Source organism: Hemicordylus capensis, chromosome 1 (assembly GCF_027244095.1).
Source record: "Hemicordylus capensis ecotype Gifberg chromosome 1, rHemCap1.1.pri, whole genome shotgun sequence".
Classification (NCBI taxonomy): Eukaryota; Metazoa; Chordata; class Lepidosauria; order Squamata; family Cordylidae; genus Hemicordylus; species Hemicordylus capensis.
Genome location: NC_069657.1, coordinates 383,009,775 through 383,035,416, shown reverse-complemented (window position 1 = coordinate 383,035,416; position 25,642 = coordinate 383,009,775). Strand labels below are relative to the sequence as shown.

At 42.9% G+C, this 25,642-nt stretch overlaps 1 protein-coding gene and 1 long non-coding RNA gene across 15 annotated transcripts in view; one reads left to right on the top strand and one right to left on the bottom strand.

The window, feature by feature from the left end:
- Nucleotides 1-25,642, bottom strand: part of RYR2 (ryanodine receptor 2) — a 625,908-nt gene that overhangs the window by 192,951 nt on the left and 407,315 nt on the right. For all 14 annotated transcript variants that reach the window (XM_053300231.1, XM_053300272.1, XM_053300252.1 and 11 more), the window contains 4 exons: nucleotides 18,766-18,892; nucleotides 16,705-16,820; nucleotides 10,460-10,524; nucleotides 9,438-9,559 (listed from right to left, as the gene is read on the bottom strand). In XM_053300231.1, the coding sequence (XP_053156206.1) occupies nucleotides 9,438-9,559; nucleotides 10,460-10,524; nucleotides 16,705-16,820; nucleotides 18,766-18,892 (430 nt within the window). The remainder of the gene's footprint in view (nucleotides 1-9,437; nucleotides 9,560-10,459; nucleotides 10,525-16,704; nucleotides 16,821-18,765; nucleotides 18,893-25,642) is intronic.
- On the top strand, nucleotides 10,113-24,771 carry LOC128346714 (uncharacterized). The gene is made up of 3 exons (XR_008317150.1): nucleotides 10,113-10,381; nucleotides 12,724-12,804; nucleotides 24,338-24,771. It is a non-coding gene; the product is annotated as an uncharacterized LOC128346714 (long non-coding RNA).

Here is a 25,642-nt window from a genome sequence, read left to right as displayed (position 1 = left end):
AAGAGAGAGAGGGGTAGGTGGGAGGGGGCAAGAGAGAGGGGGGCAATAGAGAGAGGGGCAGGTGGGAGGCGGCAAGAGAGAGAGGGGCAGGTGGGAGGGGGCAAGAGAGAGAGGGGCAGGTGGGAGGGGGCAAGAGAGAGAGGGGCAGGTGGGAGGGGGCAAGAGAGAGAGGGGCAGGTGGGAGGGGGCAAGAGAGAGGGGCAGGTGGGAGGGGGCAAGAGGGAGGGGGCAGGTGGGAGGGGGCAAGAGAGAGGGGGCAGGTGGGAGGGGGCAAGAGAGAGGGGCAGGTGGGAGGGGGCAAGAGAGAGGGGCAGGTGGGAGGGGGCAAGAGAGGGGCAGGTGGGAGGGGGCAAGAGAGAGGGGCAGGTGGGAGGGGGCAAGAGAGAGTGGAGCAGAAGGGGGAAGGAGGATGAGATGAGAGACTGGGGTATGAGAGGGAGGGGGCAGGAGGGTGGGGGCAAGAGGGGGAGGGGAGGGGAGGGGAGAGGGAAGGAGAGTGGGGCAGGAGGGGGAAGGCGGGTGAGATGAGAGAGGGGTGGGAGAGGGAAGGGGGCAAGAGGGGGGCAGGAGGGAGGGGAGGAGGACAAGAGAGTGGGGCAGGAGGGAGGGGAGGGGGACAAGAGAGTGGGACAGGAGGGAGGGGAGGGGGACAAGAGAGTGGGACAGGAGGGAGGGGAGGGGGACAAGAGAGTGGGACAGGAGGGAGGGGAGGGGGACAAGAGAGTGGGACAGGAGGGAAGGGAGGGGGCAAGAGAGTGGGACAGGAGGGAGGGGAGGGGGCAAGAGAGTGGGGCAGGAGGGAGGGGAGGGGGCAAGAGAGTGGGGCAGGAGGGAGGGGAGGGAGGCAAGAGAATGGAGGAGGGAAAGTGGGGCAGGAGGGCAGGGGGAACAGCTGGCCCCAAATAGCGCACAGATGCTCTGTGCGGGTCAGCTAGTATAAATTATTTATTCCCTCGAGAAATCTATTGCAATCAGGAGGTGGAAAGGCGGATTTTGCCATCCAAGTGCGTATGCTTAAAAGAGATTGCAGCTATATGGACCTTTATAGAAACATTAGTCAAACCTGTGCTTTTAAAATTCATTAGGTACATTAGCACCTGTCTAATAAATAGCCACCTAATGGTGCAGCAGGGAAATGACTTGACTATAAAGCCAGAGTTTGCCGGTTCGAATCCCCACTGGTATGTTTCCTAGACTATGGGAAACTCCTATATCAGGCAGCAGCAATATAGGAAGATGCTGAAAGGAATAATCTCATACTGTGCGGAAGATGGTGATGGTAAACCCCTCCTACCAAACACAACCACAGGGCTCTGTGGTCGCCAGGAGTCAGCACTGAGTCAATGGCACACTTTTCCTTTAATAAAGGCACCCTCAGGTTTGAAGTCTTGCATTTTTGCATATGATATATGAAATGCATCAAGCATTTCAACTTATAAGAGTAGTTATGTGTAGTGGAAGCTTTTCGTTCATTCAGAAGTATCTTGCCATGTAGTCGGCTTCAAAGTCTCTAGGTTGGAATGCAAAATACTCCTGCCATCTTGTAAGAGAAGATCTGGGTATTGTGGTAGTTGCAATTATCTACAATTTGACTGTCTGATAGATATCCTTAGGGGTCCCAAAATCTGATTCTCAGGGAGAATTCAATATTTCCTGTTGTGCACAGGCCTAGTAATTATTATATATGCATGCCAAATTGCTATGTCTGGTTATAAATCTAATTCAGCAGCCAGAAATAAGGAGCTTAAACAAATGGACTTGTAGAAGTGGAGTGGCACAAGTCCCTAATTTTTCAAAACAGACAGTAACAGTGAAAACCATGGCTGGCAAGGCCACCAGGGGGACAGCAGAATTCAGCTGGCCCAAATACTCCATGAAAACGCCATCACCCTGCCCAGCAGTGAATACGGTGGAAACATATACAGGAGTCCTTTGCTCCAACTCCTCTGGAATGCATCCCCTATGGAGTGTTTCCCCTACCCTGCTCTGGAGCAGTAGTTGGGGCACTTCTTGTTTTGCCATATCAATCGAGTCCAACACGAGTGGAAGATTTTGGCTATGTGTCGTGGGTGGATTTCCCATTCGTGTTGTTGCAGACAAGTTGTTGTTCTGCACAAATCATCCACCAAAGTATCTGGTGGATGATTTCTGCACAAATCATCCACCAATCATACTATGCATAAAGTGCCCTTTATGCATAGTATGATTGATTGAATTTGATGAGTGATGCACCAGTTTCACAACTGGATGCTAAGTGCACAGAGGAACTTGGAGACCATCCCTCCTTGTCTGTTCAAGAAGGCAATGGCATTGTCCAGCTCTATTAGCATTACTTGTCCCTGAACTATAGGTAAAAAAGATTTCAGAGCCTGGAGCACAGCTAAGAGTTTTAGGAAATTTACTAGAAGACCCGGCGCATAGCATCTGTGCTGCTAGTTTGTCTCTGCCCAACCGGGCTCCACCACTTTCTATCCCTGCTGCTTCCCCTCCCCCTTCCACTCCAGTCCATTCCCCAGTCCATTCCGTTCTCCTTCCACAGTCTGTTCCCTGCCGATTCCCCCCTCCCTTCCACCCCAGTCCGTTCCCACCACTTCCCCCCTCCCTTCTGCACCAGTCCGTTCCCTGTCGTTCTGGAGGTCCCCATCCTCCTCTCGCCACCGGCAGCTTTCCCTCCCCACCCCCTGGCAGCACTTTCCCTCTCTGCCAGGCTCCCTCCCTCCCTGCCATTTTTGCCCGCCTGCCTCCTCTGCCAGGCCCCACCACCACCAAGCTCCCTCGTGGGGCCGCTGCTGCCTCCTGGCCAGTGGAGCTTCGCCCGCTGCTGCCTCCTCTGGCCGCCTCCTCTGGCCACCTCTCCTTGCTGCCACAATTAGCATCCGGTCTGCCATGCATCCCCACACATCTGGCTAGTCCGGATAAGCCGCTAAGCATATTAATTATATAGAAAATATGCAACTGTCTCTGTTGTACTGTCCATAGGCCTTGCATCTGATGTCCCCTACAATGCACCTCCCACAGCCCGACAGGAAGGCATCAGTGGTGACCCATATTGAATCCAGAAGAGTATTCCTTCCCATAGGTTCTTTTCTATTATCCACCATTTCAGAGACTTCTATACCGAGTCTGGAATATGAAGGTTATTTTGTTGACTATCTATGTTTGGTCTAAAGAACGAGAGGAACCATGTCTGGAGCAGGTGAATCCGTAGACAAGCATACAGTACAGTAGTGTTGCCCAAGGCCATTAGTCCCCATAACCTCTGGATGTGAGGAGCTTTCTGTGTTGTTTTGTTCTAGAAACTTTGGATTAAAGTTCTTATCTGTTGATAGCATTCATCTGATAAGTATGCCCTTTTTGTTTGAGTGTCCAGTACAACTCTGATGTAACTTATTCTCTGTACAGGTCCAAGTTTGGCTTTTTCCAATTCACTTGAATCTCCAGGTCCTTGAGGAGATGAAGCACATACAATATCTGAGAAAGTAACTTGTTTCTGTCCTGTGCTGCAATGGCTAATAGTCAAGTAAAGGAAATATTCCTGTGCCCATTGCTCTCAGATGGGCAATGACTGCACTCGTGCATTTGGTGATTACTCTTAATGCAATTAACAATCCAGATGGGAGTAGCTTGTATTGGTATGCTGCATTTCTGACGGAGAACCTAAAGGTATTTTTTGTGATCTTCTTGTATGCAAATATGGAAGTAAGCATCCTTCAGATCCAACATTGCAAGTCATTCCTCCTTGTAAAGAAGTGGCAGCATACCTGTAATGTTATCATGGGAAACTTCCTGTTGTGGACATACTTGCTGAGCCACCCCTAAGTCAATTATCGGACAGATCCTACCATCCCATTTTGGGATTTGGAAACGAGAGTAAAATCCCTCCTTCTGATTTGTCCATAGTACAGGGGCAAAGGCATCCTTTTCCAATAAAGTCTTCACTTCCTCCATCAAAGTAAATGTTGCTGGCATGTATCTTATGCCTGTGTAAACCGGCAGGGTCCTGAATTCAATCACATAACCCGTTCTGAGTCACATAAGTATGTAAAACTAACTTTTCTGATGTTATGTTGTGCCATGCAGCTACATAGCATGCAGTGTTGTTGGGTTTTTTTGAGGGGGGGGAGGGATAATGTCAGAACCAACTGACTGGTTTGCACATCAAAGATGCTGCTTGTTGGGATCTTGCTGCTTATTACAAGATCCCTGATGTTGTTTTGGTTTTGATCCATAACCCCTGTGTTGGTATTGGTGATTGTTTTTCCGGAAATCCCTGTGCTCCATTGATTTGTAGGGTTGCTTTTGACAATTATAGAGTCTGTACCCAGAAGAGGAGTAAGACTGAGCAGCAAAGGACTTGAAAGATTTTATAGTATACTTTGACTTCTTTACTTTTTTGATTGTATTCTTAGTCTCCTCTGAAGAGGTCCTTGCCATCAAATTATAGCCCTTCAATTTGTCCTTCATTTCATTTTGTAAGTTTGCTGAACAAAGCCAAGTATGGTGTCAGATGGACACTGCCATGGACATAGCCCTGGACTCTGTCTCTGCCAGATGTTTAGCAGTGCTCAAATGTTGTTGCATAATGCTTGTGAATTTCGTGGATGTATCTGCAAACCTTTTATTGAATTCCTTTTCTGGTATTGATTTTGCTTCCTGAAAGAATTTATCTCACAAGGAGTGGTGATATTTCACCATAAAGGTGACAGATAGCAATTTTGATGGATAAACGCATGGTGGAATAAACTTTCCTTCACATTACATTAAGCTTCTGACCCTCTTTGTCAACCATAGTAATAAGACGGCGTCCGGATTTGAAGGATTCTGTGTAATCAATGACTGAAAAATTAGGAGAAAGGTGCTTAACTACGAAGGGGCAATCCTTCTCCTACACCCTACAAAGACCCTCCAGCCACTTAGAAGTTGGCGTTGAAGTCTGAAGGACTTCCTATGCCGACTGTGATGCTCTAAAAATTACATATAGCATTGGTAGTGCCACCAGTTGCGCTGATTGTGAAGTAGCCATGAAACTGTATATAGGGTCTTTCACCTCTGTAGTTTGTTTTTTTATTTCTAGGCCTTGGGCCTCTGCCATCACCATTATTTGAAAAAGATACGCTTTCGTTTCTTCGGTAGGAGATATAGATGGCATAGGTTGAACACTCTCCTCTGGCAAGGAATCCAAACAGTGTTCAGTTCCCCAACTCTGCCTCAGAGACCGAGGAGGAACTATAGTCATCCTACGAGGAGAGCTTGTCATGCTCCTGCAAATACTGCACAGAAGTCATGGAGATCAAAGACGCAAACATTCCATTGTCAATAGATCTTCTCTGTTTAGAAATAAATGCAAGCAATGGTACAGAAGCTGACTGTGCTGCTGGTGTTTGAGCCAAGTTAGTTGTCATGGTATCTGGTAAGTTAGTCTGAGGCACATCAGAGGCTCTGCACTGTGATTGGGAAGTCTCCTGATCCATTGATGTGAGGTGCATGTCGCTCAGCCTTTCCATACAGAAAAGCTGCTGTGCCCTTCACAAGCGGTATTCTTCGTAGTCATATGGGAGGCTTGGGGATGTTGTACAGCAGTACTCCCTACAACCCACCCAACCTCAAGAAGGGACATGAATATGGGAGCAATCATAGCTCACCAGTGATCTCTAATGATACAAGTTTTAGAGACGTAGGTTTGGAGCAGTATAGAAATATGCTAGCTACATACATACATACATACATACATACATACATACATACATACACACATACATGTCAGAGCAATTACAAAGAGGAGTAGTTTGGGAGTATACTCTCCCTGAATCACCTTCTCAGATATCACTTCTAGCTGGAGTACTCAGTCTAAGAGAGTAAAACCTTGCTAGAGTCATAGAGGATGTTTTGGGACATCTTGATCCAAGCTTTGACTGAGAAAGCCTTTAAATTTAGAGGTTGAAGGCGTGCTCTCTGTGGAATCTTGGAGTTACATAAGATATCTTGATGGCAGTGGTGGTATAGTGTTTCCAAGCTCGTGCTCTCCATCATCAATGTTGAGATCTATGATCAATGTCAAAGGAGAGATCTGTTCTTGACGTCAAGGGATACCTCTCTTGAAGTTGAAGGAAAGTGATGAGCTGTTCTTGCTGTAGACATCGAAGGTGACTTGGCAGGTATTTCACATTGGCCTCTCAACACTGAAGACATACACTTGAGCCGCACTTTTGCAGTTGAATGTTGGCTGAGCTAGTCCTTCTGCATCGACGCTGATCTTGGTGTTGACTTTGAGTCCTTTTTTGGCATTGATGTCAATGTCGAAGCTGGAGCACCTGGAGTCTGCAGTCTAGTAGGGGATGGAGTTCCTCCACTCGATCTCGAGGGTGAGGTGGTGCTCCAAGCCCTATAATGCTTTGTGGTAGGAGATACAAGTGGCGACTCCTCTGAAGACTTGCACCTCTTTTTATGCTTATGATGATGAGATGGCAAAGATGGTCCCTTAGGTACATCTGATGGATGCTTGAAGACATGCTCAGCTGATGTAGAAGTTCTAGGCAATGCTGAAGTTTTAGACTGGGCATTATTGCAGAGTGCCGCACAAAGCCTGAGTGCTCTATCTTTCAGATTTGGGCAAGAAAACAATGTGCAGATCTTACAGGCCATTATATTATGCTTCTCACCCAGGCACCAAAGGCAGGAGTCATGGCAGTCTGTAGATGGTAGTTTGCCGCCACACTCCACACACTTTTAAAAAGTCTTTTTAATGTCCATTTGGGTGCAAGCCTGCACCCAATCCAAAAAATGATGTTCAATGTCCAGAGATTTAAAGAACAGTCAAGATATGGTCCATAGTCAAAGCCAAATATCTTCTCTTTTTTACTCATAGAACTTGACCAATAACCAAGGAGACTAACCCAAATAGGGTAAACACTATGGTGGTGAAAAAGGAACAGAAGGAATGGCACTCAAACTGCCAAAATAAACAGCCTTGGCGAGTGCAAGAGGAGGAGCACGAGTGTCACGAGGAGCTTGGAGAATCCACCTGCGAGGTACAGGTGCAGGATCAGACTTATGAATGGCAACGGATCACGATACAGATTTTACATAATTGTTCTACAAAAAGAGCTGTGTGCCATGAGACATTTCTACTCTGACCAAAACATATTTCAGGCATGGTCTCATTAAAATAGTAGAGGTAGACTGAAGCTGCCTGTATTCAGGAGAAAACCTCACATTAAACCTTATTCTGTTTGATGATGTTAATCAGTTTCAAGAAGATGTTAGCACACTGCAGATCAGATCAAGATCTGTAGATAATCCAAATTTCTTGCCCTACATTATTATTACATTTATTATTCTAATTATTGCTGGTTATCTGTATGTTTGGGAAACATGAACAACTATATATTTCCTATACAATCACAGTATGATTTAAAAAATTGATATTTTCATGAATGAACCTCTTGACTGCTAAATATATAGTTTCTATTTTTCTAGATGATTAACATTTCTAAACTAAAATGATACTACAAGAAGTTTAAAATGAAGCATTTTTCTGAAATTAATTTCTATACAGTCTCAGTGACAAGAAATTCCTTCTTGTGAGTTTCATCATTATTTTAAAAAGATCTATGAATCTGTGCTATCTTGCTCTTGTATGTGGAGGCAAGTGATACTTCTGTCATATTTTATATCATAATTTCAAGATCCAAAACAAGGTGGCTCACGTAGATCTGCAAGACATTGCTTCTTTCTCTGCTTTCTCATGCCAACTGCTGATTTCATCCCACAGTATATCATTTAGTCTGCCAAACATGTGATAGAGATTGAAGAAAATTTTTCAAAATTTCTGGCATCCTTTATGTCACCCTAGTATGGAGTCAGATAATAAATGTCTTCCAATCGTCATCAAAAGGGAAGGGAAGCACATTCCATGTAACAATGGTAAAAGTTGTGGGCCCTATCTTTGAACTCATAAGGGAAGGTTATATATATATCTGCCTTTCTTCCCATGGCACTTATCAGCCATCTATAAACTGCCAATAGGATATAAGGAACAAAGATGGAAAAGGGATACCAAGCACTAAAACAATCAACTGGTGGGATGTAGTAAGGACAGATGTCTCCCTTTTTCTATTCGCATGCATTCACAGAACAGCCTGGGAAGTAGATCCCAGACTAATGTGTAATTAACATTATAGTCCACATCAGAATTAATAGTGAGTGACATCCAAACTAACAGTATGCAAGCCAAATAACATTTTACACAAGCAATGAAGGAGGGACCTCTTTTTTTGTGTAAATCTATCCTTCCTTCTGCAGTGCTCTTTGCCTCTCAAAAATATGTCCCTGAGAGTTCCACAACTCTCAATGACATATTTTCAGGAGGCACAGAGAGCTTTAGAGGAATAGGAGGACTGACAGAAATTGCCCTTCCTCTGCTGTGGCTCTAGAACATGTAGAAATGTGTTAGTCCCTATACTTCCACAATAAACCTCAGGGACTACATGTTGAATTAAGAATGGCAACTTCATTACATTAAACAGAAAAACTGAATGATTTCTGTTAGTAATATGAATCTCAGTGCATTTAATAGGTCAACCAAATAACTATCAGTTTAGTTTTAATTCAAAATAGGATTAATTCACTTTTTTTAAAGGATGTTTGTGGAAGGACTTAATGTTGCCACAATATTTCTAAGCATTTGAGGAAGGACAAGCTACATGTGTGAAATAAAGGAAACTAGTAAAAGAGTGTTGTCATCAAGGCAATTCTGCCTCCATTGGTGGAGGGGGGGCAAAAAGGATGAAGCTTCTGATTTAAATACTGAAAATACTGATTAAACATTTTATTTAAAGCCCAGACAAATGGTGCCTGGCTTCACTCTGGGTCTGGAAAGCTGGCTGCTTTGCCCTGCCTGCTGCCCCTGCCTGTGCAAACTGCCACTTACAGGCCACTGTAATCCCCTCTCCCTCCTTTCCCAAGGGTGGTGGTGGTGTCCAGCAGGAACCAGCAGCCCCAGTACCACCAGCACCAATACCATCCAGGAACGAGAGCAGCATGGTGTGGGACTACTTTGAGCTCCACCAAGGTGACCCAAGTGCTGCCTGCACCCACTAGAAGGCACAGGTCAGTCAAATCCGAACCAAACTGCAGAAACTGGTTGCACACGAACCCCTAATCAGAAGTGCCCCAAACTGTCATGAGCACAGGAAGGTATCAAAGACCTATAGTTTGAGGATGGAATCAGAATATGGAGGGCAGCATGGGGAACAAGCCTTGGGGATGGAAACAAGGGCAAGGAAATTATTCCGTTTGTAGCATTTAGGAGCTGATCATCATGTGAGATAAACATTTTAATGTAAATTTTCCCCTTCTGACTTCACGTTGCGCAACCATGAATCTGTCTACCTTGTGTAATAAGCAAGTCAGATCTTATCTATTATTAATGTGTTTACCTTGTTACCATTTCTTTCTCCTTATTAGAGGCATGCCCCCCACTGCTGAGAGGCCTGCTTGCCGCAGATAAGAAATACAGGCGGTGGTTTTTGAAATACTGATCAATTAAGGGAAGTACAACCTGGAATAAATACATGAGAAATAGATGAGCACTGATTATCCCAAGGCCACCTTTGCTTTTATTCTTAATAGTAAGTTTATGGAACATAAACATATTTCTCTCTACAGTTCTCCCCCCCGCCCCGCCCCACCTTTCAGGCAAAAATCCTGCCCACCTGCATGGAAGCACAGACATGCAGCTGTGACCTGAGCCTGAGCAGCAATTCCAGAGAGCAGACATGTGAAGATTTTCAGCTGTGCAGTGGCTTCTACCAGCAGCAATACTACTTAGCATTTGCATCATGCCTTCAAGAGTTCTAAGCAATTCACATGTATTGTCTTGTGACCTTTACAATAATCCTATAGAACAAGTAAGTATGATCTCTATATTGCAGATGGGGGATTGAGGCTGAGGGAATGGCTTGCCTAAGGCCAGTGGTTAATGGCTGAGGTGAGATTCAAAGTAGGGGTTTCCTGATTTGTAGCTCAGTCTCTTAGCCACTATTATCACATCATCATCTGTCAACCAATGAAATATCCCACCTCCTCCATTGTCTGCAACAACCTCTGGAACTGTTACATTCCCTTGTTTAATCCTGCTGTCCATTCAGTGATGACAGTAGGGCAGTCCTGTCTATCACCCCACATTCATTGTGCCTGGCTGCTGCCTCTATCGGATTGTGGGCAATGAGCCTTATCATGATGTTCAACCATGAGTATCCTTCCTGAGGGAATGTAGAGACAGGGTTTGTGTACTGGATGCCTGGCAGGATGGCACAGAACCATGGGTGGTTTTGCCATTGCCTGCAGCCTTCACATGCCCGGCTCCTGATTCTCACAACAGGTAACCAGCAAGTCTTAACAGGCTCCAAAAATAATAGAAGTACATTTAATAGTTGCAGGAAAAGAAGATATACTTTACTTTAGCAAAGAACTTGATTTCTTGTTCATAAGGAAATTGTTCTGCTTTCCCTCTGCTGCCACCATCTGTGTGAAAAAAGAAAAACACTGAAGATCCAATTTTAAAATGTTATGATCATTTTGTAGCACCTACTGTGGCTAACATCCAGATCAAGTTACTCAATAGTTACTCAGGAGTTACTCTAAAGGACTACTTAATTTCAATGGGGCTTCTGTAGAATAATTTAGTCATGATGTCATCCATTGTTCTTAAACTGAATCTCCCTCATTCACCTTCTGCATTTCACACTTTAACTTATGCATAGAATGTTATCTTTTCCCCATGAAGTTCCACCCTTTATCAGTAAAGGGGGAATAGCTGGCTGGACCATAAAATGTGGTAGCAGTCAAAGATCCATCATTTCTTGCACACTTTACAGCACACTAGCCTAACTAGTCTCCAAGAGCTTCCTCCATTTCCAACACAGAGCTGAAACAACCACATTCAGTACTTAAAATTATGTCTCCTTTTTCGTTTATTAATTTTTAATATTCAAGACAAAGAAATGCAGGTTGAATGCACAAGATTTCCATGGTGTCTTGTCAGGAAACACCAACTACTCATTTGGTGAATGGAAGTTTAAATACTTGATAGAGCAATCAGAACAGATTTTATTCAAGAGATATATCAAAATTAATATTAAATATATGCACATTTTCTCCACAACCATTTTCACCATCAACTCCAATATGATTTTTGGTTGCAAATCTATTATAAAGTTTTTTTTTCCCCCTCCTAATATTGAGGCACCTCTCAAATTTTTAGAAAAACTAAAATTATTCTTCAAGATTATTTACTGATGTTGACATTTCCCATATGAATTTAGTTGAAAAGCCATTTTAAAAGATAACTATTTCTCCACATTTCAGGAGAAAAACAGATTACTTACCTGTAACTAATGATCTGTAGTAGGGATGTCCATGAAACCGGCTGGCCCGGTTCGGTCAGGCACCCCCTCGAATCCCCCTGGCTCGGTTCAGTCCAGTGGGGGGTTCGCGAAGGTTTTTTTAAAAAAAACATTTTTTAACCTTATATCCCTCGGGGGGAGTTCCTGCAGGTGGTGGTTGGGTCCATGGAGGTCCCTCCTCCACCACTGGCCTTCCTTATGCCCTCTCCGGCTGGTTTTTGGTCTTCTCCTGGTGGCATGGCAGCTATTTTGGAGGTTGTGGCCTGTGCTACTGGCCTCTGCGTGGCTAGAGGAGGCATAAGGAAGGCCGGCGTGGGGAGGGGGAACCTCCAAGGACCCCCCTGCCACCTCCAGGAACTCCCCTAAGGGGGATAAGGTTTAAAAAAACCAAGCCTAAAAATGTTTGCGAACCTCCAAATAGTCGGGGGGTGTTTGGTCCAGGGTCTGACCGAACAGGGGGTAGTTCGGTTCGACCCTGAACTATTGAACCGAACCAGTTCAATGTTTAACTGGCTCAACGTCGAGCTGGTTTGCACAACCCTAATCTGTAGGTAAGCTTCAAGTATTCATCATAATGGAATCTGTGCCTGATCCGCAGGTATTCATTATAAGGGATTCTGCGCTTGTGCAAGACCTCCTGGTGTCGATTTCTTTAGCTTCTTTTGTGCTCTAACCACAATGCATGGCAGGGCCACCATTGGATAGGAGATTAGAGTGCCCCAATTGTTGGTTCCAGGATGACCGCCGCATGAGACAATCATCCTATAATGTGAAATGACAGCATTCATTATTTTACAGGTAAGTACTCTGGAATGGCTTATTGCAGTGGGGAGGATGGGAGGGTCTAATGAATACCTGCAGACCACCTACAGATAATCATTTACAGGTAAGCAACTGGTTTCTCTGTAGTGATCCATATGGTACTCATTATAATGGGTGATTAGTAAACTTACCCAGGTTGGTGGGTGTGGGAAACTACTGCAAGACCCTTTTCAAGACATTTCTCCCAAACTCTGCTGCAGCCACCATACACATTTTAAAGGCATAATGCTTTACAAACGGTAAATTAGATGACCAGGTTGCCACTGGACATATATCTTGTATTTTCAGCCCTGACATATGCAGAGCAGAAGACGTGCATGCCCTTGTTCAATGTGTTTTTATGGTACAAGGTGGAGCCAGCACTTGAATTTTATGTCGTAAGGATTAGCTTCACCAACTGAGACATACATTGACATGCAATAGCCTGTCCCATGCATTTCCCTTTATAAGCAATGAACAATACATTTGTTTTATGTATGTCCTTTGTTATTTCCAGATAGTATAGCAGTGACCTGCGCACATCCAGACCATGCACTGCAGTGTCCAATGCTCTACTTGGATTTTGAAAAAAATATTGGTAAGACAATATCAATGTTCAAATGAAAATCTGAAACTATCTTTGGCAGAAACTTTGGGTTAGTGCTCATCACCACTTTGTTCAGGTAAAATTGCATGTAGGGTACATCTGCTCTCAGAGCCATAAGCTCACTCACCCTTTTGGCGCTTGTGATTGCGACTAGGAAGGCAATCTTTAGAGTCACTAGTTTAATGGATGCTGTTGCCAGTGGCTCAAAGGGGACAATGATCAATGTTGACAGCACTAAGGGTAGACTCCACTGTTCCATTGGTTCACAAAACTGTGGGTAAAGATTATTCAGGCCATTTATGAAGTGTATGCAGTCTGGGTGTGAAAGCATTTTTAATCTGGGTTTTCTTGTCCCAGCCTGGTAACTTAAGAGGATAATGCAGCCAAATGTACCTTGATTGATACATAGACCAATCCTGACTGTTTTAGTAAGCTAAGTACCTTTGGTATGAAGTTTTTTTAGGAAGCATAGTTTATGAACTGCTTTCATTTGCTATAAGAACTGTGTGTTGACTGTTTATGGGAATTCAGAAGAGTCTTTCTCAAAACCCTATCCCCCACGCTGTCAACTTTAGAGTCCTGAGACTGGGGTGAAGTATCTTTCCCCCATCCTGTGACAGCAGATCTGGATGTGGAGGCAACCTTTGAGTCTTGCATGAGAGGCAGAGTAAAGCTGTAAATCATGGCTGACAAGGCCACCACGGTTCCAAGAGTATGCACTGTGTGTCTTCCTGTAAAACCTCCACTAATATCCTCCCCATCAGCAGCAGTGGAGGATAAATGCAGAACAGGTGATTTTTTCCAAGGTATTTGGAAAGCATCTCCCCGAGATTGGTAGCACAGGTCCACTCTGGAGCAATACTTTCCCACTTTCCTGTTCTCCTTCATTGTGAATAGCTCTATCTCTGGATATTTCCACTGACAAAAAATCTGGTGTGTATACGAACAAATCTCCCATTCGTGTGCTTGAGATGGTGAGTACACATGGGAGAGACTGGCCGCCACAGTATTCAATTTCCCTTTGATGTGTATCATCATCGATTGGACATCATTCTTTATGTATCAATTCCATATTTGGATACTCAGAATGCAAAGAGAGTGAGAAACAGTCCAACCTCGTTTGTTTAAATAAGCAATGGCAGTCGTGTTGTCCAGCACCACCTGCACTACTTCTTTCGCCACTAGTGGACAGAAATATTTTAAATCCAGAAGTAGTCATGAGTTACAAAAGGTTTATGTGCAGGAGCCTCTGGCTGGAATTCCACAAACAGTGAGCCCTGTGGCCTACACAATGTGCACCCACCCATCTTTCATTCATCACAGTTGCAGTAGGAAGTGGTGATTCGAATGGAACACCTTTCGACAAATTATGTTGAATTGTCCACCAGAGAGTTTTGTACATGAGTAGTAATTCCACAATCTTCTGCTGGCTGTCCAATTTGGATGGAATATGCCGAGAAACCACATTTGTAGTGGCCACATTCTCAGGTGCACAAATTGCACTGTTGTGGTACGTGATGCTATCAGACCTAATAGCCTTTGCAGTTGATGGGCTCTTTGTTGAGGATTGTTCCAGAAGGAAATTATTAATTCTCAAATCAGAATCTGTCTTTCCCTGGCAAGAGTGCCCTCTTTTCTCCTGCATCCAGTATCACCCTTATGTACTGGAACTTCTGTACCTGCTCCATATGGAACTTTGCCCTGTTTATTCTCAGCCCTAGTGATTCTAGAAGTTGACGCACATATTGGATTTGTGAACCTAATTCACTTGCTAACTTTGATTTTATCAACTAATTGTCCAAGAATGAAAAAGTTGATATTCTTTCTGTTATCAAATGTGCAATAACTGGAGCCATACATTTTGTGAAAATCCTTGGTGCAGTTGCAAGTCCAAAGGGCAATACATTGTACTGGAACACTTGTTTTCCCACAGTAAAACGAAGGTACTTTTGGTGGTTCTCTAGAATGCCAACTTGAAAATGTAATAAATAAATAAATAAGCATCCTTTAAATCTAAAGTTGCAAACCACTCCTTTAAGTCTAAAGTTGCATAGGAAGGCTAGGATATTCTGTAACGATGTCATTCTGATTTTCTTCATGACGACAAACTTGTTGAGAATTTGCAATTCCATAATGGGCCTTATGCCCCCATCCTTTGGGGAATTTGGAAGTAACTGGAATAAAATCCATTTTTCTGACTCTTCCACCTCACAGGGGATATTTTCCCTTTCTCCAATAATTCCTTTACCTCTGAGCAGCACTGGAGTTGCGCTCCTTTGTGCCAGTCAAAATCACAATCCATTTAGCCCAGTATCAGAACAAGTCAATTCTAGATAATCAGTCCGATCCTTCAACCAATCCAAAGGAGCTAGCAAATGAGTAAAACAAAGCCAGTCTGTCAAAAATACTAAATATTAAATATGCTGTCCCACAGAACCAATCTGCCAAGGAACAGCAGTCCAGTGAGGCGAACGCTGAGGTTGTCATAAAGGAACTAAATATTAGGGTGTTCTAATCACCTATCCAACAGTCGCCCTGCCATGCAATGTGGCCACAAGGAGCTAATGAAATTAACACTGGGAGATCCTGCACAGGCACAGAACACATTATAATGAATACCATGTGGATCACTACAGATTATAGTGATCTTGTAGATTCTTTGGTAGCACATGACATTTTCAAAGACAAACCATGAATCCACTCTCATATGCTACCAGAGAACCTACACTTCAGAAACAATAAAACCCTGTACCCCATGGGTTAGCAACCCATGGGGGGTGGTCGGCACCCTATGTGTACTACACCATCACTCGCTCTGGGCCACCCCAATGCCCCTCAAGTGGAGTTATGGGGCTGCTGAAACCTCCATTATTCCCTATGGGGAAAATCTTAAAGATGCATAAACTTCATTAATTCGTTAAAAATCAGCCCTTTGCCTAATTCCTTTGAAAAAAATTGTGGTAGCTTCCTTGCCCCCATTGGGCACAACCACCCACCACACTCTGCTCTGGGTCACTCCTTTCCCCCTGACATGAAGTGATACATTTGCTAATATCTCCATTATTCCCTATGGGGAAAAACCTTAAAGATGTGCAAACTTCATTAATTCTTTAAAAATCAGCCCTTTGCCCAATTCCTTTGGAATAATTGTGGTAGCTTCCTTGCCTGCATTGGGCACTACCACCCACCACAGTCTGCTCTTGGCCACCCCTTTCCCCCCAACATGAAGCTATACTTTTACTGAAACCTCCATTATTTCCTATGGGAAAAATCTTAAAGACACGTAAACTTCATTAATTCACAAAAAATCAGCCCTTTGCCCAATTCCTTTGAAATTTGGGCAGTAGCTTCCACCCATTGGGCATTACCACCACCACCACTCTTTTGGCCCTGGGACCCTTTTTTAAAATCCTAATTGATTTGGATTCTTTAGGATCTGAATGGAATCTGGGGTGTTTCAGGGGGATCAGATTTGGACCCAAAATGAAACAGGGGTGTTTTGGTTCGCGTCCAAATTGAAACACAAAAATCATTTTGTGCACACCCCTACTGCTAATCGAACAAGGAGGCAACTTTTAAATTGGTGACTCATATTTAGAAGGCAGAATAACTGTCCCTATCCGGTCCTGGGACAACATGCCTCCAGTGGCTGTGGCCAGTGTGTACTTTGTGTTTCTTTATAGATTACAAGCCCTTTGGGGGTAGGGAACCGCCTTATTTCTTTTCTTTTTCCCATGAACTTTTTTGTGGGGAAGAAGTATATACATTAAATAAATAAATAAATAAATAAATAAATAATACTTTTAAAAGCCATTTTCTCCTGGAAATCTATACTAAAATACTGTTAAGATCTCATTTTATAATATAAAATTCTTATTTAAAAATGCTTACCAAACTCCAGAATATACTGATGTGCTTCATCTACATATCGTATCAGTTGCTGAAGAAAACTGTAAGCAAATCTTTTCTCAATGGAAGGAGTGTCCAACTCTAGATCCTTTAGACCTCTAGAACAAAACAAAACAAAAATCCCACAAACTTGAGAAGCAACTCAAAAAGCAGATTTGGTATAAACTCTCGAATTATCACAAAGCTAGTTTTGAATTTATCTATTCACCACACTGCATATACTCAATAGCTAACATTAATGTTCCTAAACATTTGCTCCATATGTTTATTTTACTTCCTTCCTTCCTTTTCAGTTTTGCATCACATCTGAACTGAGCCAAATGACTTTGCAGGTATGCCTAAAACAACCCTTGGGTTCATGCACTCCCATATCCTCTTGCATGCTATAATTATTTCTGGTTTGCAGCACACCATAGCTTACCATTATATCCAAACTGGTAAATTGTGGTTTTTGCTTGTCCTGCAAACTAGGATTGTAAATCAGCATTTGATCCTGGTTTGCAGCACAAGTGCAAACTACTGTTTGCCAGTTTGGATGTAATGGTAAGCTATGGTTTGTGACAAATCAGAAAGCGAGGAAATCGCAGTGCATGAGAGTAGGGGGCATACTAGCCCAAGACTCATTCAGACTTTCTGATGCAGCATCAAACTTTGGCCTGTTATTCCATCTGAATCAAGCCATTCTTTCTCACATCTGGACAAAGGAGGTGAGGAAAGAGTTAAGACTTTATACATCTACTGAACAAAAACCAAACAATTTGAGATATGTTACCTAGTATATGTATGAATTTTTGATGCTAAACTGCAGCCTGCATTCCTGTACCATGCTTATGAAGTACTAAGGGAATGGAGACAATTTTCTTATTTCCACCTATAGGTTATTAAAAAAATGTAGGCAGTTGCATCCTATTTCCTGTTCTATCCAAGAATCTACTCTCAACTCTACCAAATAAAATGAGTCTGAATTTAATAGTTTTATGAAATACAAACAGAATTGTGGCTGGGGACTTTTATAATTTCAGGCTTCAATAAATGCAGTTCTGTGCCAGTGGAAGAAACCTGAAAACTTGAAAATATTTCTTGAAAAGAAACCTGAAAATAGGATGTCACAAGTGAAATGACTTGTAGATATAGACTCAAATGTGATGTTCACCTCCTTAAGGAAGCATAAACAACTAATGGGGGCGGTCTGAGCTCTTCTCTGATTACGTTTCTGCCTGCTGAGTTTCTTTATTTTTATCAGCCCCAGAAGTACAATTCAGATGCCTCTTCTCAGAGATACCTACATAACTTGTTTGTTTTAATGGACAGTGCTCTGAGCTAATGGACAACTGTCTTATTTTTCATGCCTTTCCTTGGAGTTCCTAGAGCCCACTGTCTCCTTTAACATTATCTTCCTGCCACTGGATCCAAGACATAAGCAAGTGTTGCTAATTAATTTTTTTTTTATCATAATTGTAGATCGGGAGACTCAAATCATTTTTCTGGACTGGCTGATTAGGGCTATGGCTCAGAATCCCTGCACTAATCTTTATTCATATTTGTTTTCCGTACCAAATATAAAATTGAAATATAGCTATCTAATAAGACTAAGTTTTTGTAAACAAATATTAATATTTAGCTGTCATATCAGCAAAGAAGTGTCTAAGAAAGGCTCCGAAACATAAAGAACTCCAACATTATTTCAGGTTTATTACACAGTTTGTACATACATAGACAGACAGAGAAGAGCAAAGCAAAATACTGGGCTGGATCTTTTTAAAACCACCAATTCAGAGAACACTGAAGGTAATTAGAATTTACATAAGAACAGGAGCAATCCCGCTGAATTAGACCAAAGGCCTGTTCAGCATCCTGTTTCCCACAGTGGCCAAGCAGATGTCTATGGGAAGCCTATAAGCAGGAGATGAAACCAAACACCCCTCTCACACTATTGCTCCCCAGAAATGTATACTCAAGGGCTTTATGCCTCTGAACCTGGAAGAAGCATAAAGCCATCATGACTAGTAGCCACTGACAGACTTGTCCTCCATGAAAATTTACCTTGAAACCATGTATCCATTGATCTGTAGAAACTTAAGGATATCTTGTGCTTTTTCTCTGTCTTTGGCTTTTTCTTTGGCTGTCAGTGTATCATAGGGAACAAGTAATGGATGGTTTCCTCCTCCCACTATCATGTTAGGAAAATGAAAAAGTAGTAAGTCTAAAGGGGAATAACATGGCAGGAATTGCAGAAAACATTAAATTGCAGTATATCAATGTACTCTGAAATGTACATAATATACCTGCATAATTCTTTAAACACAATCTATTTCTTTATAAACACATGATTATTTATTTATAAACTGAATTTAATTCATTTATATTAGGGGTGTGCACAAAACTGATTTGTCCAGTTTGGTTCGAATTTGAACTGGGTTCAAACCAGGGTAGGAAGGTTCAGTTTTGGTTTGGCTCAAACCCCCCTTTTGTTTGGTTCATATTCAAACTGGTTCAAACCAGTTCAAACTGTTCTGAACTGGTTAGAGCCTCCAAAAGTGGGTTGGGTGGTAGGTACCCATGGTTGACAACTACTACCCAAACCCCAAAGCAATCGGACACTCCTGTGGTATTTAATGATTTGGGGGGGGGATTCTCATAGGGTATAATGGGGACATGAACCAGCCCATTATTCCGTATGTGGAGTACCTAGGGGCACAAAACTGGGGTGGGTGGTAGGCACTCAGGGGTACCTACCACCCACTGAACTCCAAAGCAATCAGACACTCCTGTGATTATTAATGATTTTCTGAAGATTTTTTCATTTTTTGATTTTCTCCCATAGGGAATAATGGGGATTTGAGGATGCCCCATTCCCCACCTTTGGGGGATGCCAGGGCACCCCAAAGTGGGTCTGGGGGCATGGCAGGGCCAGCCTCCCCCCAGCCCCCCCAGCTATCCCCAAATTGATCAGATTTATTGTTGATTAATCAGGAATTTTCAAAGTATTAATTTTTGGCTCCAGAGACATGCATTGGCTCCATAGGAAACAACAGAGTGCCTTTTCACCTACTGACCTTAATTGCTTATTGCTCTGAACTCTGAGTTCAGTTCACAGCAATTAAGCTATTAAGGTAAAAGGCACCGTGTTCTTTCTGAATGAAAAGGCTCAATGGTTTCCAATGGAGTCAAAAAATAATTCTTTAAATTCCTGATTAATCAACAATAAATCCTATCAATTTGGAGGTGCCTGGGGGGGGGGTGGAGGCCAGCCCTGCTGTGCGCCCAGACCCACTTTGGGATGCCCTTGCAACCCCCAAAGGTGGGGAATGGGGATGCCTCAAATCTCCATTATTCCCTATGGAAAGAATAAAACAAATGGAAAAAAACAAAAATTCGTTAAAAATCGTAGGAGTGTCCGATTGTCCAATTGCTTTGGGGTTTGGTGGGTGGTTGGCACCCCTGGGTGCCTACCACCCACCCCACTTTTGTGCCCCTAGGTGCTCTACACAGGCTATAATGGGTCAGTTTGTTTCTCTATTATACCCTATGAGAAAAATAATAAAAAATTTCAAAAAATCATTTAAAATCATAGGAGTATCCAATTGCTTTGGGGTTTGGGTGGTAGTTGGCACCCATGGGTATCTACCACCCAACCCACTTTTGGAGGCTTGAACCAGTTCAAACTGGTTTGAATTGAACCAGGGTCAGTTCGGTTCAAATTTGAACCAGCAGGTCGAACCGAACCAGTTCGAATTCCAATCGGTTTGAATTTGAACTGGTTTGCACATCCCTAATTTATATTACAAATGGCCAATTTAATTGCCAAAATCAAGGAAATGGAGACCTGAGCAATTCCTCCTCTAAATCAAGAACACAATAGCTTTAGATTTGTGCAGCACAAGGAGATATTCCATAGCAAATTCCATAAACCATTCATAATTTGGGCATAACATATGAAGTTCATGTATATCATATCAAATCAACTTTATTACAGTCTGAGATCAGCATAAGACAGTACAGTAGAGCAACATCAAAAAGTAATTATAAAATGGCATGGTCAACATTGAAATTGCTATAAACCACAATTACTGTAAACTACAATATAACTAATGATATATTGTACTAGAAACTATTAAAAATTATTGTAGACTACAAATACTAAAAACTGTTGTTCTAAAGTTGTAAAGATGACTATAAAACTAAAAAGCTAATTTGATACTATAAAATCAGTATTGATCACTACATCTGAAACCATAAAACTATGTTAATACTCTAATATTCAAAGCTATTGTATGGCACTCAAAAACTGCTACCCTCAAAAACTATGAGATTACTAAAAATCCTAACATACTAACATGACTAAAGCAAAGTGTGTAAGAAAGTAGCATGAGTGTATTGTATCAACAACAGATTAAAACTATTCAGAACTGGTGTGAGGTCCTGGCCATCATAATCCATCAGATCTTACATGCTGCCACACAGAACTTGGCAGTGTTAAACGTGAAGGCTGGAGCTTCATCACAAAGTAGCATTCGTGTGTAGACATGGTTTCGGTGACCAGGATACTTGCAAAGCAGTGGAGAAATAAGCTGGGCCCGAATATCTCTATAAAAGGGGCTGAGGAGAAGTAATTGTTCTGCGGTTTCTACCTCCTCAGAGTCACAGGGGCAAAGCCTTTCTGCCACTGAGATCTTTCTGTATTTGCTTTCTAAGCCAGAGGTTGCCAGTTTGAATCCCCGCTGGGAAAAACCTATATTGGGCAGCAACAATATAGGAAGATGCTGAAAGGCATCATCTCATTCTGCGTGGTAGATGGCGATGGTAAACCTCTTCTGTATTCTACCAATATACAGTATGATAATTGCCATCCCCCAGTCCTTAGGAATACAGCCATGGGTGTAAAGATAGGTGAAGAGTGAGGCCAGGACTGGAGCCTACCACTCTTTATTATTCTTTAAAAGCTCTGGGAAGATGAGATCTTCCCTTGGGACCTTCCCTGCTCCGGTTGGGAGATGAGAGACTCAATCTTGGCCGTAGAGACTGGGGGCCACATGGGCAAGCCCTCCATATCTGGTAGAGGGGGGCGTCCTCAGCTAAGGGGTCATTGTACAGCTTCTTAAAGTGCAATTCCCAGATCTCAGATGGAATATGAGCGTCTAGCTGGGCTGCACCAGTGTGGTTGGTTGTAATACACCGGAACAGAGCTGAATCCTTTGCTCTGACCACCTAGATAAGCCGTGACCTTCATTGCCTCTCTCTTCTTGCATACCAGTAGGTATTTATATTGCTTCTTGAGGATGAGGCGGCGTGGGAGGGCCTTTGCGGTGTTGATTCCTGTATTGGATTTGTGGGTAAAGTAGGCGGAGACAAGAGCTTTCCTGGCGTCAACAGAGTCCTTGTCAAACCACAGTTTGGAAGGACGCACAGGTGGCTTTGCGGGGGGGGGGTCAGCCTTGTGGGCTAGGTGATTTTGTAGCACATGCACTAGGGTTTCATTGGTCGCCAGGGGTCACAGAAGGGATCCGCTGATTTCAAGTCTAGACAGTAACCCTACAGGGTTACCCCGGCAAGCAGCTCCTTCGTCATTTGATCTAACTAGGGAGACTACCTAGCTTGTCCTATGAGACTACCTAGCTTGTCCTATGGGGGGAGGAGGGGGCCTCCAGGTGAGTCTGCTGACAGGGAAATGATAGTTGAAGGCAGATCAGGAAATGGTCACTGTCAAGGTGAGATATTACTTTGAAATTTTTAGTAAAGGATAGCAAGTTCCGGGAGACCGCAATGTAATCAATAGTACTCATTTGGGAACCAGATAGATACGTATATTCTCCAGGATGATCCTCTGAAAAAGTGCCATTTAATATGTGAAGGTTGAGCCTGGCAGTTGATTTAGCTAGGCAGAGGCCTGCAAAGTTTGATATTTGGTCTTTGCAGAGGCGGGAGAGGGGGAGTGCTCAGACTCCAAGCAAGGAGGGGGAAGATGGTGTCGGGAGAATAGTGTGTAGTCATCAGGTCCCAGTCTGACATTGAAGTCATCCCCCAACACTACCAGACCGTCAGGGTTGGTCAGCAGGAGTTCAACTGTATACTTATGACAGTCAGACCATATTGTGCTGATTTCAGATTTCCGGCATTGTGGTGGGAGATAAGTATTAATTATCAAGAGAGAGTTGATGCCCAGGTGAAGACGTATGGCCATAGGTTTTATGAATACAGTACAAATATTTTTGGAATGTTCCTCTACCAAATATTAATCACATAGGCAGGGATCCAGAGAAGAACATCTGGGCACTTTCCAGATTACACCCTAGAACAGCAGTAGAATGCTTCAGCTTGGCAGGATCGTACTGAAAATGATCCTCAGAATCTCAAACTCCCATTACAGGAAAATACAGAAACTTTTTTGCAATACACATGAAACATTGTAGCACTAAAACAGAAAGATAAACTCCAAAAGAAGGCATCAGAAATGTGAACGGCACCTTGCTGTCAGCAGAGGGACTGCGGTGTCACAACACTGGTATTATGGAAACACATTTAGCAGATATGTAGTGACACTGTTGTAGGGTTTAATCTGGAAAACGCCCTGTTTAATCAGGCAAACATATTCCATGAACTCACAAGGGAAGGGAATTTTCATAGGATCCTACTTATCAAGGGTCCAGAGACAACAGAGCACCAGACGTAACTCACTTAAGGCCAAACGGTAGAGGTGCCTCTTCTTTGTCTGCCTGACCAGCAGGCCATGTGCACCAGCCTTGGGTGGGGGCCCAGGGCCCAGTCTTGCCCCGGCATAACCAGGAGCCAGCCCTGATGAAGTTAATAGCTGCCAAGGCCTATAAGTGCTAAGGTTGCTTTTTTTGCTAAAATGTTTCCAGAAGCATTTTAAGAAAAGGAAAAAAGTAAGAAAGGAAGCCTCATAGAAAGTGAAAAATATTACTCAAATTTGCATAGTTAAATGCACTTCCCAGATTATCACCACCCCCTCAGTGCTAAAAGAGGCAATACTTAACAACATCTTCTTGTGTGTCTTTTCTATTATCTTTTTTTTTCATACTTACTGTTAGGAATGAAACTCCTTCATCTGACAAGCTATAGTTATTAGATTGTCATTTAGCTAAAAATAACTTAAATTTTATATGCCATGATCCTCAGTCAAGAGCTAAATATGTTCTCAACAGATTCATCTGGGTCATTATTCTGGATTGATAAAATTTATATTAATAATTAAGACCTGGTTTTTAGGAAGCTAAACTAAAGTACAGTATATGAGGTATCACACGAAATTTTGTATAATGTGATTTGCAATATTATGTAATATTCTGTTTTTAGTAAAGCATTTTGGAAAAGACAAATAAACACCCTCTCACCACTATTTTTTTTTAATTACAGAGGCCACATATTTTAACTTTTCCCTTTAGGACACATTATGCCATTTCTCACTTAACATGGCTTGAAAAACTGTACTTTAAAAAAGTAGACATAGGGAATTATGGGCAAGGATGTCGGGTGTAAAATGGCTGGCAAAAAAAGGTGCAGTTTCAATGGCTGGTTTGTTAATTATGTTTTCATAAATAGTATTGATTTTATCATGTTTTAATACTTGTAAGTAACCTTGAGACCTTATTTACAGATTAAAATAAAAGGCTGTTGTGGTATAAACATGATCAAATTTATGATGACTCCAGCAACATTGTCTAACACTAGATAAAGGATTCCGCCACAGCTACGGCCTCGAGACCATCAGGAGCCAAAGGAGGGACTGACGCAGCCGATCATTAACTTTCATCTAAACATGTGAGCCTGAAAGTCAGTTAACATAACTGGGCACTTCAGCCCAACCCTGACAGCAGCATCACACAGATCCTTAGTGGAGCTGAATTGGATTTTCAGGCATCCATTAAAATTGACTTTAAAAAAAAATTTGTTTCTGTGCATGGAATTGAGAAAGTGGCCCCCATGTCCTGCTAAAGAAGATGCTGCTTATTGATATTACTGCTTATTATTTGTATGGGAATCCTCTTTCCTTTCTGACTTCTTTTTTTTTTTTGGTTTGCTTTTGCAACTTAACCCTATGTCCATGTACGTAGTGGCGGCAGCACTCCAAGTCTTCCCAGAGGCCAGTTTTTGCTGGCTGCCTTTAATAAAAACTAAACCAGAACAAATGATGTAATGTCACAACATTGCTTCATTCCTGCTGCATTCCAGGTTAAAATAAAAGCAGCCCATAGGGGTCTGCATTCCAAGGGGGTGGGAGGTAGCCCCCCACCCCATCAGACACCATTTAAAAAATCCTGGAATACATTAGGCATTATGCACTGTGGTGCTACACTATGATGCTAGGGCTGTGCATGGAACCAGTTCCATGCACTCCCAGGGGGAGAGGTCGCTTTAAGGGACAGGGAAGGTTCTTCCTACCTTTCCCTCCCTGCTTAAACTGTGTGGGAGCGGGAGTGCAGCTCCCTGCTTGCTGCGCCATTCAGTGTCACCACGCTCATGGCCGGCATGCATGCTGTGCGCATGCGCGTTGACCATGACCATGGTGATGCTGAATGGGGCTAGACGCAAAGAGCTGCAGTCCCATGCCAAAGCGGTTTAAGTGAGTGCCAGAGGGGGGAAAGTGGCAGGGCAAGGAGGGACAGGTAGGAAGAACTTTCCCTGTCCCTTAAAGCGACCCCCCGCCCTTCAACCAGTTCGAATGCCAGCTGATCGGACCGGGTCAGTGCTCCAGAAAAGGAGCGCTGAACCGGTTCTGTGCACATCTTTATCTGACACTCTGACATTCATTCTGGGGGGAAATGGCAGCTAGCAGGACCTGAACACCGGGAAAGTCAGAAAAGTGATGCTGCCACCACCTACAGAAGTGCAGCATTAAGTTGTTAAAAATAATAATTTAAAAAGTATATTGAGAAATTCGCCCTTTATTCAGAAATGGGAA